This window comes from Phascolarctos cinereus, unplaced genomic scaffold, assembly GCF_003287225.1.
Source record: "Phascolarctos cinereus isolate Bilbo 61053 unplaced genomic scaffold, phaCin_HiC Scaffold_5;HRSCAF=322, whole genome shotgun sequence".
NCBI lineage: Eukaryota > Metazoa > Chordata > Mammalia > Diprotodontia > Phascolarctidae > Phascolarctos > Phascolarctos cinereus.
The window spans coordinates 248028122-248041890 of NW_027555958.1; the positions used below are offsets into that span (position 1 = coordinate 248028122).

At 45.4% G+C, this 13769-nt stretch overlaps 1 protein-coding gene across 1 annotated transcript; it reads left to right on the plus strand.

Moving 5' to 3' along the window:
* The first annotated feature begins 129 nt into the window (after positions 1–129).
* GNL1 (G protein nucleolar 1 (putative)) lies at positions 130–11668 on the plus strand. Its single transcript, XM_020974108.2, has 12 exons — positions 130–969; positions 1420–1582; positions 1925–2061; positions 2196–2347; positions 2522–2593; positions 3324–3531; positions 3706–3801; positions 4329–4523; positions 5524–5702; positions 5904–6066; positions 7153–7293; positions 7640–11668. Exons 1-12 carry the CDS (start codon positions 897–899, stop codon positions 7876–7878), a joined length of 1818 nt encoding a protein of 605 aa, XP_020829767.1. The 5' UTR covers positions 130–896; the 3' UTR covers positions 7879–11668.
* Positions 11669–13769: the final 2101 nt, after the last annotated feature.

Sequence of the window (13769 nt, forward strand, 5' to 3'; positions counted from 1 at the left end):
TCGGTAACAGCCGACGGCCCACGCCACTGCTTCCAACTTCATGACCTTTGACCTCCAAAGGATCCTTAGACCTTCTAAGCCTCAGTGCCCCTTAATTACAACCTTTTACACCCCACGATTATTAGCCAACTCCCACCTGAGTTTTTTTTAAACTTCCACTAGGTGCAGTGTCTCGTGGCTCCTCTGCCATGACCTCTGACCTTCTCTGAAAGGCTCTCCAGGGCAACCTAGTACCTCATCATCCTCTTCTCCCTTCCCTCCCCCCCTTTCCTTTCAGGTATGATCAACCTCCTTCCTCTTCTAGATCACTTTGGGTTAGCCATATGCTCTTTCCCACCTCACAAGTGGTAGAGTCCACTCACCCCACCAGGTAAGTGGGTAGATTCTCTCCAGGAAGGAAAGGTAAGGATGGTTATCTCGTCCCCTTTCTCCGAATGGGAATTGGTATCGCCCGTGACGAAGTCAGTACGCTCGGTCGGCGCCCCGGAGCGGCTCCCTCTTCCACACCGCCAAGAACCGCCCCCGTCCCTCCCCGGGACTCCTGAGGAATTGGCGTGTGGCCGGCACTTCGCGCGTCTCCCCGCCCTTGCACTTCTCTTAACCTCACACACACTCTTGTACTTTACTTGGAGGGAAGTGACTGAACCCCTTCCCCTCCAAAAGACACCTGCGGCCCGTCCCGCCTTCCCCTACCCACAACGCACTGCCCCCTCCTCCCCGAGAAGGTGAGACTTGGTCTGACCCTCCGCGTGACGTCACCTCAGAGCCCCGCCCCCAAGGGTCCCGGGCCCTACGCGGCTGGGGCAGCCCGGGGGCGGGGGAGGTGTCGGTAGAAGCGAAGCGGCGGCGGCTGGACCCCGGAGAGGGCTGGAGACCAACGGGAGCCAGACCGGGCCATGCCGAGGAAGAAGCCTTTCAGCGTGAAGCAGAAGAAGAAACAGCTGCAGGACAAGCGCGAGAGGAAACGAGGTAAGTGAGGGAGGGAGAGGAGGGGGGCGGGGCCTGAGTCTCCCGTACAACTCGAGAAAGGGATGAACTCTACATCTGGAGCCAGGGTGGAGGGTGGCGGGTGGCGGGCAGAGCCAGCCGTTTCCCATCGAAAGGAGAAAGGAGAAGAAAGAACCTCCGACCTCCACCACATCTGGAGAAGAGGAGGATCCCTTTAGTTGGAAGAAGAGGGGCCCTCACATCTGATGAAATGGATGCTGGAGGTGGGAAAGAATTGTCTCCTACCTCCTGGTCCTGGGAGGCTTCTTTTCGGGGGTGTGGAGGAGAAGGAAAGAGAAAACTGGGTCGAGAGGCAGAATGCTTGGGTGGCTATGGGGAGCAGAAGTTGGGTTAAAAGGGGAGAGCTGGACGAATCCGATGCCTGCGCCTGTGTCTGAGAGCTGGGCGTCAGGTGATGCCATCTGCCTGCAGGGCTGCAGGATGGGTTCCGCTCCAGCTCCAACAGCCGCAGCGGGAGCCGGGAGCGGAGGGAGGAACAGACCGACACCTCCGATGGAGAATCTGTGACCCAGCAGATCCGTCGCCTCAACCAGCAGCCAACCCACGGCTCTGGCCATCGCTATGACCCCAATAGGTAAGGGTGGGGAACTTGGCACTTGGGATTTCCCCTCCTTGTCCCGAAATTAATGGAGGGTAGTGCGTAGGTGGAGGGCTAGGTAGAAGGCTCAAGAGATGCTGAGGTAAAAATTCTGTAGGAAGGACTTTGGATTCCTTAGTTATCCTGAGGGCAATTGGCTCTTTTGGGAGAGTGGAGAAAGTTTTTATTTGTAGAAAAGGGGGGCTTTGGAGGCAAACAGATTAAGATACCTGGATCCTTATAGAGAAAACGCCTTTACAGTTTTGAAGGGGAATCTGGAAAATTATGCTTTGTGGACACTAAATGCTAAGATGAATGTCTATGTAAACATCTCCCCAGATACAGACTACACTTTGAAAGAGAGAGCCGGGAAGAGGTGGAGCGGAGAAAGAGGGCTGCTCGAGAACAAGTGCTGAAGCCAGTCAGTGAGAAATCTCTGGAGCTTGACATTGGAGACATCTACCATCCAGGCTCCAGTAAGGCTTGAGATGCAGAAAACTTGGTTCTCAGGGGAGTAGAAGGTGGGAGAAGGGAGAGAGCTGGCAAAAAGTGGTGCCAGATATCTTGGGTCCTGAGAGCGCCCACATTTCCCTTCACTTTGCTTTCTCAGACCTAGACTTTCCCCGTCGCCCCCCTTGGAACTATGAGATGTCCAGGGAGCAATTGATGAGCCAGGAGGAACGGAGCTTCCAAGAGTATCTGGGGAAGATCCATGGGTCCTACACTTCTGAGCAGCTCAGCTACTTTGAACACAACCTGGAGGTAAAATAAGAGTAGGGTATTATATGATCCATCTGGAGAGTTGGATTGTCTCTGAAGAAAGGGAGAGCGGGGTAGGTGACACATGGGCCTTTGTGGAGTTGCTGGTTGCAAGTTGTCACTGATCTGTGACTAGCAGCACAAGCTTCAGATTTTCCTCACTTATGTTTTTTTTAGACTTGGCGACAGTTATGGCGAGTGCTAGAGATGTCTGATATCGTTCTCCTCATCACAGACATACGACATCCAGTAAGTAAGAGGAGCCAAGCAAATGGGACAATAGATTGGTGAAAACTAAAAGTTAAGAGTGGAGGGGGGAGAAAGAGAGATTTTTTCCCTCCGTAAGACAGGACTCTAGTTTTTTTCTTCTTAATGGCTGCTTTCTCAGCCAGTCCAACTACTTTTGTAGTTTTGGAAGGTGGAACAAATTGAGGTGCTTCTCTAGGAACTAGCTAAGTAACTCTTGGGTACCTTCTGTTCACACCCTTCCCTTCCTTCTCAACACTTTCTCCTCTACTCTGACTTTTCAGACTGCTGTGAATTAAACAACAGCACTTCTCCAGTTGTAACTCCTTTCTAGTTTAAGAGCAAGGGCTTATTTGTAGTTTTCTCTTTTGATAAGAAATAAAAAAAGCTATTCTATCCTTCATCCTGCCTCTGCTGTTCATGCAGTTTACCTGGCCTTCCTGTTTCACTTTTCCTGTTATCAGACGTCTCTCTCTCTCTCTCTTATTCCCTGATTCGAACCAACTAGCCGTACCTCCCCTAGAACATCACGTTATTACCTTCTCTCAAGTGTTCTTTTGCCTAGAGTTCATTGGATTTCTTTTATTCATTTGGCTATCTACTATCCTACAGCTGTAGAAGCTGATGCCTATAAAATCATTCCTAGTAGATCAGGGAGAGAGGAATTGAAGGTTTTTAGGTAACACTCTCATTCCTACTTCTTCATACCCTCTCTCCCCCTCACCCTGCACAGGTCATCAACTTTCCCCCAGCTTTATATGAGTATGTGACAGGGGAACTAGGTCTGTCACTGATACTAGTGCTGAACAAAATAGACCTGGCTCCCCCAGCTCTCGTCATAGCTTGGAAGTATCACTTTCGCCTGCACTACCCCCGGCTCCACCTTGTTCTTTTCACATCTTTCCCTCGGGATCCCCAAACCCCACAGGACCCAAAGACTGGTGAGTGGAATTTGGATAATATAGGGATATGTGGAAGAACATATGGTGCCCTCTGGGGGATACAGGGTTATAAGGGCTTTATGGAATGGAGGTCAAGGATGACAGGGGTGGGGCAGGAAGAAGGGACAGGATCTGGCCCTCATTGTCCCTTCACCTGTCCCCTTCTATTTTCAGTCTTGAAGAAACGCCAGAAGCGAGGAAGGGTCTGGAGTCGTGCCCTGGGACCAGAACAGTTGCTAAGGGCTTGTGAGACCATTACTGCAGGAAAAGGTCTGAGTGTATATGTGAGGGAAGCCCTGAAGAAGGTTGGGGAGGATCTGAGTTTTTTCCCTTGCCTCTTGCCAGAAGTCAGCTTGTCAGTTATGGCAGTTTTAGGAGAATCAAGGGAACTAGCAAAACTGGCCAAATATCTTCCACTGTCCAGGGTACGTGTAGGCAGCTGGGGCCCTTGGGAGTTTTTTTTCCTCAAGCAAAATCTTCTTGGTTTCTTTTTCTTTTTGGAGGACTGGATCTGTGATTTCATTACTATAGGGAACTCCCTAGGAAGGCCTCCTTCTAACAATGCAGATCTGCAACTGCTTTATAAGTCTGAGAGAGTTGCCTGGGACAATGTGAGGTTCAGTGATTTGCTCTGAGTCACAGACACAGGCCCTGAACCTAGGGCTTCCTGGCTTTGAGGTCACCTCTTTATCCACTATGCCATGCTACCTTTCTTATGTTCCCAAAAAACTTATGCAAGGAAACAGTTTTTTTTAGAAATCACTAGAAAACTCCCAATCTGTCTCTCCCTATGTCAGTGGACTTAAGCAGCTGGAAAGAAAAGATGGACCGGGATGCAGCTGGAGCAAGCCGGGAGACTGGCTCAGGGGAGGAAGAGGAAGAGGAAGAAGGACCAGCGGTATTGGTGGAGCAGCAAACAGATGTAGCTCTGGAACCAACTGGCCCAACCCAGGAACGATATAAGGATGGAGTTGTGACTATTGGCTGTGTGGGTGAGGAAGCAGGAACAGTGTCCCTGCCTAGTGTCAGGAGGTGCAATTCTGAGTATTTGGGGACTGTGTAGCAGAGTGTGAAGGCTAGTAAGCCTTCTCAATTTCAGTTTGCTGGGCCAGGGCTGGGTGTGACCCAGACTACTAGTAGAATCTGTTACCTAATAGAAACTCTTCTTAACCAAGGGACTCCTTTGAGAAAGAGGCTTAAAGCTTGGGAGGGTGGATAGAATAGATATTGCTGTGGTGACCAGATGATGAACATTTATCTATCTTAAAAGAAAAGTTATCTAAAAGTTGTCTGTTTTATTAAAACAGTGTTTGAATATGGGACAAAGCAGTGGAACAATGGGAAGGTCACTGGACTAACATTTTTTAATTCCTGGCTCTGCCATTGATTACTTGTGGGACCTTAAGCAAGTCACTTCCCCTCTTTCTTCATCTGTAAAATGAGTAGTGTTAGACTAGATGAACTACCTCGAAGGTACTGTCTAGGATGTTCTGAAATTGTGAAAAAGCAAGTTATTGTGATTGGTGGTGTGATGGAGACCAAGGGATTTTTCAGATTACAAAGGGCAAAGAGTACACCATAATTATTTGGAGAAAGAGGAGCAGACAGTTGTGTTACTCTGGATATTTTGGTGGATGGCATTGGAACTGGTAGGGATGAAGTATCTCCTATGTAGTTAGTCTGTCCTTGGCACAATTTTTTTTTTTATAGGCAGTTGGGGTTAAGTGACTTGCCCAGGGACAGACAGCTAGTAAGTGTCAAGTGTTTGGTCTGAAGCTGGCTTTGAATTCGGGTCCTCCTGAGGGCCCTTGCTCTATCCACTGCACCACCTAGCTGCCCCTGTTGGCACAATTTTTTCCTGCCCTCTGTTGAGCTGTGACTTGGTCGTTCCCTCTCTCTGACTAAACTTGTAACTCTCACAGGTTGTCTCTCACCTTTCTCCACCTTCCTCATTGTCTGCTACTCCTCTCATTGCTCCTGTTCTTCCCACAGGTTTTCCTAATGTGGGAAAGTCATCCCTGATCAATGGGCTGGTTGGACGGAAGGTGGTGAGCGTTTCCAGAACCCCTGGCCACACCCGTTACTTTCAGACATATTTCCTCACACCCACTGTTCGGCTCTGTGACTGCCCTGGCCTCATCTTTCCTTCCCTGCTGCCCCGACAACTACAGGTGTGGGGACTGGAAGGTAGAGGTGGAGGGAGGGAGGTATGCCAGGCTTCTGGGGCACTAAGGAGGTTAAGGGCTAAAGGAGAAAGAGTATGAACTGTGAACTAAAGGGCCTAGGTCCCTAGTTCCCTGAAAAGAGTGAGAGATGGGGCTTAGAATCAATAAGATGTTGGGTCTCACTAATCCCTCTGGGTCTTTTCCTAGGTCTTGGCTGGGATCTATCCCATTGCTCAGATCCAGGAGCCCTACACATCTGTGGGCTACCTGGCTTCCCGAATACCTATCCAGGCGCTTCTTCGACTGAGACACCCTGAAGCTGAGGATTCAGGGCATGAGCCTCCTTGGTGTGCCTGGGATATCTGTGAAGGTGGGTTCTACAGGCTTCCTATCCTTATAATGCCACCATCCCTCTTCCCCTACATTATTTTCCCCATTCTATTAGTCACCATTTCCTTCTTTCTCCTCTGTTAAGGCAACATGGTGAAATAGATGAAGCATTGCACTTGAAGTTAGGAAAAGCTGGGTTCACATCCCGCCTCACTTAGTAGCTGTATGACCCTAGGCAAATCATTTAATCTCTCCAGGCTCAGTTTCCTCATCTAAAATGAAAGGATTGGACTTGACCTGTAAGCTCCCTTCCAGCTGTAAATCTATAACCCTATGATCTTCCCGCCATTTCATTGCTTCTGGTCTCATTCCTTGTCTCCTCTTTCCTGTTGTCCCCTTGCCAGTTTCTGCCTCCCCTATCCTGTCTCTTCTCCCTTCTCCAAGATTCCTCTATTTGTCTCCATCACGACATCTTTGTGTCTCCCAGCTAACTACCTCTTTGGCTTTAAATATGTTAGAGGAAATTTAAATTAAAAAAGAGTCCTAGGATTTAGAAGGGTTTTCAGAGGTCATCTAGTTCAGCCTTTACCTGGAGCATGAATTTGTCTCTACAGAAGTAGTTTCCTAGCATCTACTTGAATACCTTCAATGACAAATCATGGCCTCACAAGCCAGTCAGTTCCATCAGTGAATAGGTCTGATTGTTAGAATGTTCTTATTGAGCGAAAGTATTTGCCTCCTCCTACCCTCCCTACAACCACCACCACCACCACCACCACCACCACCACCACCCCCCCGGTAAATCTCACCTTTTGGTTCAAGTGTTCTATCTTCTGGATTACGATATACCTAATTTATCTTCCAAAGGCTATCTCTTCAGTTTTTTCAAGGGTATCTCTCGTGGCTCCCCTAAGTCCTTCCTTCCTATGCATTCCCAATTCCTTCTACTGCCCCTGATACGACGTGGGTTTTGAGTACCCCTCTTCATTCTAGCCACTTTCTTCTGGATGTGCTCCCATTTGTCTCTTTTGTTCAGGGCTTATCCTTTTGGGAAGGCCTGTGAGGCTACAGGGTAACTAACTGATTCCTGCCCTCTTGTCTCCCCATCCCTCTGCCTTTCCTGTAGCCTGGGCTGAGAAGCGTGGTTACAAGACAGCCAAAGCAGCTAGGAACGATGTATACCGAGCAGCCAACAGCCTCCTTCGGCTGGCTGCTGATGGACGGCTCAGCCTTTGTCTTCGTCCACCGGGCTACAGTGACCAGCGAGGTAAAAGGAGCAGGCTTGCAGTTCTTAGGGTCTGACCCTCCCCATTTGCCTCCCACCCAAATCCCAGCCTTCCTTCACCAGTGGCATCTAACCTGACAGTCTTTGCCTCTCTCCCGTATTGGACCTAGGCATCTGGCTTTCTGTGACTTTCTTCCCTCAGGGGCTTAAGTCTCCTATATTTCTTGCACTTCACTCTCTACCCCTCTTTCACTTTCTTCCTGCCCTGTGTCCCCTTTCTTTCAGGCCTAGCTCTATTCATAGCCTTTCTTTTAAGAGTTCCAAACATCTTTCCCCAAATTCTAACTCCTCATCATCCTCTTTTTTGTCTCCTCCCCATTCCCTCTAGCCTCCTGGGAGTCCCATCCAGAAACCTTGGAGCTGGTGATGATGCAGGGGAGGGTGGGACTGTCGGGTGAGGATGAGGATGAGGAAGAAGAGCTGAGCAGTTCTGGGGAAGAGGAGGGAGAGGAGGACCGAGATGCCGATGAGGAGGGTGAGGGGGATGAAGACACCCCCACTCCTGCCCGGCCTTCAAACCTGGCATGCCCAAACCCCTATGCCCTGCTGGGTGAGGATGAATGCTGAATCTCCATCTTTTATTCTTCCCTCCCATTCAACATCCTTGCTCTTGGACTGATCAAGGGTACCCCTTTTCCATCTCCCCAACTGTGAATAAAGATAACCTGGTTTGTTAGCCCCCTTCCCATCTGGACTAAAGCTGAGGTTGAATTGTTATCCTAGCAGTTGGAGGTCTCATCCTAACCTTCAGCCAAAGACCCCTTCCTTTAGGGGCCCTTGTTAATAATAGTCCTTTGGAAATAGGGTCTAATATATTGAGTCCCTATTCCCATCTTTATTGCTCCTCTTTTCTCCTAATATCTTGTTACTAAAGAGCAGATGGAGGACAGTTCCTGCCAGTAGGGTCTTATCCAATCCCAGTCTCCTCAGTGTAGTACACAGAAACCCTTCTCTTACTACTCTAAAGCTGGCACCATATCCAGATCTCTCCTACTAGGAGAAGGGACAGAATGTTCAGGAAAAGCCTTAAAAGACCTATTACAGGATGTGTCCTAGGGAAACCATCCCTTAGTCCCTGTGTCGAGGTCAGAGATAGAGCAGTATGTTACCTAGGTGGTAGACTCAAGTAGGAGGCCAGATTCCTTCTTGGCAGATGCTAACAGGGAGGTCTCATCCTCAAGCACACACGTTTTAATATTGAAAAAGTTTGTCCTCCCACAGTTCCTGACTGCACGTTTCTTAGAACTTTCTCTGAGTGTAGAAATAAAATAGTTTCAGATCTTAACATGTACCAGGTGATAAGGAGTTGCTGTGAGAGGGTGACTGGACATGGTCTCCTCCATGAGGTCATACATTTGAAATGCTTTAAGTTGACAATAAATAGGAAATCATTTTGTTGCTAAAAATGTTTCTGACAGCCCAACAGGTAAACCCTTATCTTTGGTGGATGTATGACATACAGAGTCTAGAAAGGGAAAGAAAACCATCCTTTGGCCGTGAGCCCCTGCTCATGTATCTATTTGTGTCTGCATTAGTTTTGACTTGAGGCTTAGTGATAGAGCCTGAATTGTGTCTAGTGGTGGGAGTTGGGAGGGATCCAGTCCTGGACCTTAGGCCTAACTGGTCATAGTCGGCTTCCCAGAGTACCAGCTCTTTTCTAGAGAACTTTGACATTAGCCACCAAAGTTTTTGGCTTTCACTATTTTTTTAATCTCCATGAACAGCGAACCTGAACTTGAAATACCAAACTCTTTGAACTCTTTGGGTAAAGTGATAACTTGGTACTTTGTTTAGAAATTAACCTGGGGCAGCTAGGTGGCGCAGTGAATAGAGCACCAGCCCTGGATTCAGGAGGACCTGAGTTCAAATGCGGCCTCAGACACTTAACGCTTACTGGCTGTGTGACCCTGGGCAAGTCGCTTAACCCCATTGCCTAGCCAAATATTAAAAAAAAAAAAAAAAAGAAAAAAAAAAAGAAATTAACCCAAGCCCAAATTCCCTGTCATCCTTCCTCTGTTGCTACTAATACTAGGTATTAGTAGTTCTAATTAGTAGTTCCTAGTTCTAGCAGCAGCATCCCACTTGTCTTCGTCTCTACATAGTACAAACCTCAAGAATGTGTTTTCTAATGTTTATGAGGGAAAAGAATGCACAGTTTGAAATAATACAATAGTATATATCTGAAAGTATTTAAAAACAGTCTACCTAGTTCCAGACTAAAGGATACAATCTTTTCTAAACTAATTTTTAACAAAAATTTATCAGACCCTGGATACTTCTCTCCAAGCCAGAAGCCCCTCTCTATGATATCTCATTCACTTAGTGACCCTAGACAAGAATGTTAGCTTCAATTCTAGAATATACTCATGTTCAATTTAGGGATTCATTTGCCAGGGCTCTCTAGATGTATTCCTGTCCATTTGCAGCCCTAAATTCAATTATAGTCAATCAGGAAGCCTTTGAAATGGCATGTTGGGTTTGTGACATACCTATCCATAGTACTCTATAACCACATAGAGTGAGGGATTAAGTAAAAAGACTTATTATGTATTTCCTGCCATTTCAGAATTTTGTCATGATGATTGAACCCAAAATACAAGTCGCCTCCAATGTTAACAAAAGGGAATCCTTGTTTATAAGAGCTCTTTAGTGTTAAATATCTCAACCATTACTTTCTCTTAAATTCCTGAAAACAGTTATATGCTCTAGGGTGGTATCACCACAGGGCATTGAGAAGAAGTTTTATTAATGCATTTTTTAAAACTAACATTACTGTCACTTTCCAACCACCCCCCCCCCGGCCAGACTCTTCCCTTGTTACAAAATAAAATTGAACAAAAAAAGAAATCACAGAAAAGGGGAAAAAATCAGCACATTGGCCATATCTGAAAACCTCCATCTCACCCCACATCCATAGCTCACTACCTCAGTCTTTCCTGGTAGGTGGCTTGCTTCACCATCAATCAAAGGGTATTTTCCCATGAGCTGCACAAGCCTCTGTAAAGCTGAGGAAGAAAGGGAAACAACAGGAAAAATGAAATAAATGACCTATAGAAAGGCAGTAAAAGCAACTTGTAAGGTGAGAACCCAGGTGAGTTTCTTTTTTGTTGTTGGGTTTTTTTTTTAATTCAACAAACATTAAGTGCCTCAATATAGAGTATTGTGCCAAGCACTGGGAGAGATGTAGCTAATTTGGAAATGGCTTCTGCTCTATTGGGGCTTCTGGTCTAAGACAGGAATAAGGTAGCCATACCTGACTGTTAATATGCCCTCTTTTCCTTATCTGAAAATGACCCATTTTATGCTTCTATAGAGAGATAAAAGGCTACTGGGAGTCTTTGGGGGGAGGTCATGTCAGATCAAATAAGAGGGTGCTTTCTGGAGAATGTGATTTTCAAATTTGACTTTAAGGAATAAATTGAAAACGGAAGAGAAGGCACTTTCAGGAATAGGAAACCCTTAATAAGTAGAGCAAGAGGTGGGGGCAAAGCAGAGACCATGGGGTACAAGACATGGCTTCAAAGGTAGAGTGCCACCAGACCAGACCAGAGGGCCTCAAGAGCTAGGGAAGAGAGTTTGAACTTTAGTAGGTGACACTCCTGAAGTTTGCCAGGAATTGAGAGTGGATTGTCATTTAACTCTTGGCAGAACCCCCTGCGAAATCAATCAGCCCTAACAGTTACTCTCATCTAGGCAATAAATGGGGAAGTGAGAAGGCAACTCAGTTGAGGGTAACATGGAGAAAGAATAGTTCCTCTCTCTTTTGTGAGACACCATTCATCACGAATTCTCATTAGCTAAACCTAAGGCAGAAGAATGAAAATCAGGAATCCAGTCTTCTCATCAGTTCTTTGCTTCTCTCATGCCCAACCCTTTCAGAGGCCTTCTGTATCCTCTTGACCCTGCTTCAGTCAGCTAAGTCTTCTGCCTGGTACCTGCCTAGCCCATCACTTTATGCCAGCTTCCTACTCAGAGACTCTGGTGCCCAGTTCTCACCATTCATAACCTAGCTAAACTTGTAAGAAGTGACAAAATAAAGAAGGCAGGTAAAAGAACAATATACCCAACAGTTACTAGAATGTAAATAAAGATAACACTAAAAGGCAACAAAACTCAGGTCGAATGTATGAACAAAGTTGGTATCAAGCTATTAAAGCACACTTCCTTTCTGTAAATAATGGATAAACTAAAAAAAGCATGTGCTGTCAGTCATAATCACTATTAAGTGGTATTGTGCAATCAGTGTTGGGGGGAGCGTTCTTCAGCTGTTTTTTTTGGGGGGAGTATTTGTGGTGTCAAAAACTATCAATACTAATAAAGAATAAATATGCAGATTGTTTTAAAAGAAAAAAAAACAGCCCAGGAACTGATTGTGTACTGTTCTTGAACTTTAGTATCTGCAGGACTTCTGCCCTTCCAAGCATCTTGCGCTTGAAATCGATGAGAGATGCCCAATTTTACGTATAGACTGGTGACTCCAGTATTTTGTTTTGCAATATAGGTGTAGCCCATGGGACAGGGGTCCAAGGAACATGGTAGGATATTACATTCCTGAGCTTGAAATATGTAGAGCCTATCATAGGATAGACACTTAGTAAATACTTGATTGAGATGTTACACTTCCAGTACAACCATAGTCTTAGCTGAAGACTTACATCTGTCTGCTGGATGAGCATCTGGACAGCCCTCACTCCCCTGCTCATACATTGCTAGGAATTTCAGGGCATAGAGGGACAACAGAAATCAGACTGCTTAGTAATTAAAGCAGCTTTTATCGAACAGCCACAAGATGTGTAGCAAATATAGGACAATTCTAGATTAACTAGGAATACCTGTCATGTCAGATGATGAGGTCACTAGTGTTGCAGACTGCTTGATTGCACAGGGTCTACATAGAAGGTGCCCTTAGCATTCTTCCTAGTATCAAGAACATCCCTTGTCAGTTACAGCACTTCTAGGGGGCTCTGCGGAGGCAGGCAGTGGGAGAAATGGAAGAAGGATCACAGCTACACCTTCCATTGTGTTCGGTTGAGCATAGGACTGACTGAAATTCCATACAATCTCTACAAGGCTAGGGCTGCTTCATTTATTTTACTAGAGGCAACTAGGTGGCCCAGTGGATAGAGTGCTAGACCTGAGTTCAAAGTCAGCCTCAGATACTAGCTATGTGACTTTGAGCAAGTCTTTGCGTCAGTTTCTTCTGTAAAATGGCGTTAATAATAGCACCCACCTCTCAGGGTCGTTATGAGATCCAATGAAACGATTGTTGTAAAGTGCTTAGCACAATGCTGGCATATAGTAAGTGCTATGTAAATGTTAACTACCTTTATTATTATTAAAAAAACTGCACAAATACAAGCTATTATTTTGATTTGCATTTCAGTTATTAGTAATTTGGAAAAAATCATGTGGTTGTTAGTAGTTTGTAATTCTTTTGTAAACTGCTTGTTTATATCCTTTTGATCACCTATCAATTCACAAATGGCTAGTTTTATAGTGCAGATTTTCTGTTTTTTGTATATCACACCTTTATCAGAAATATTTTATGCCAAGATTTTTTTTCCCAGTCAACAATTTCCCCTCTTATCCTAGCTGCATTTATTTGCTTTGTGCAAAATTTCTTGTGGTATAATAGCATTACATTCACACAATTTGTTCAGCCATTCCTAGGGGTTAGGCAACCACTTTATTTCCAATGTTCTGCTACCACAACAAGAACTGGTATAAGTATTTTGGTATATATGGGGCCTTTCTGTCTTTTTCCTCTTTGGGGAATATGTTCAACAGTAAGATTGCTAGATCAAGGGTCATGAAGTCACTGAATTTTCTTATAATCCCAAATTGTTTTCTAGAATGTTTAGGCCAATTTACAGCTCCGTTAACAGTGAACTAGTGCTCTTCTGTCCCCACAGCCCTTTGAACATAATTTCCTTCTTTTTTTCAAGTTTACCTATTGAATCCCTTTTTTCCCCAAATGACTCCTTCCAAATATCTGCAGACATCTATCATGTCTGTCCCCAAGCTAAAGAACCTGATTTCTGTCATTGATCTCAAGCATAATTTCAAGGCCCTTCAACATTCTGGTTACCTTCCTCTGGTTACCTCTTCCAGCTTACAAATGTCCTCCTTAATAATAAGAATGTCCGTTCAGATTTTGAGCTGCTAAGTTTGAAGATGTAGTTATTTTGTTTCTGTAGACAGCAGATTTCTTGTTGCTATATCCCCTCAAATCCCTAAAATGCTGGGAAGATCTCTCCTTGTTTCCAAAATTACAATAATGGTCATCTCAAACCAAGTAGGTTTTTGTAGCACCTTAGTTCTTGTAGATAACAGATTTCTACATTCTGAGCACAGATGTAATAGTGTTGTACCGAGAAATCAGCGGGTGAGACCCAGATGTAATTTAAAATGTGGATTTTATTAGTGCACGGCTGCAAGGGGTATGCACATCCAAATCA

Bases quoted from the DNA above. Each gene is read 5' to 3' on its own strand.
- GNL1 (XM_020974108.2), top strand. From the start codon at position 897: ATGCCGAGGAAGAAGCCTTTCAGCGTGAAGCAGAAGAAGAAACAGCTG. The intron at 5,703-5,903 runs GTGTGGGGACTG...GTCTTTTCCTAG, and splicing joins TGCTGCCCCGACAACTACAG to GTCTTGGCTGGGATCTATCC. The intron at 6,067-7,152 runs GTGGGTTCTACA...CCTTTCCTGTAG, and splicing joins TGCCTGGGATATCTGTGAAG to CCTGGGCTGAGAAGCGTGGT.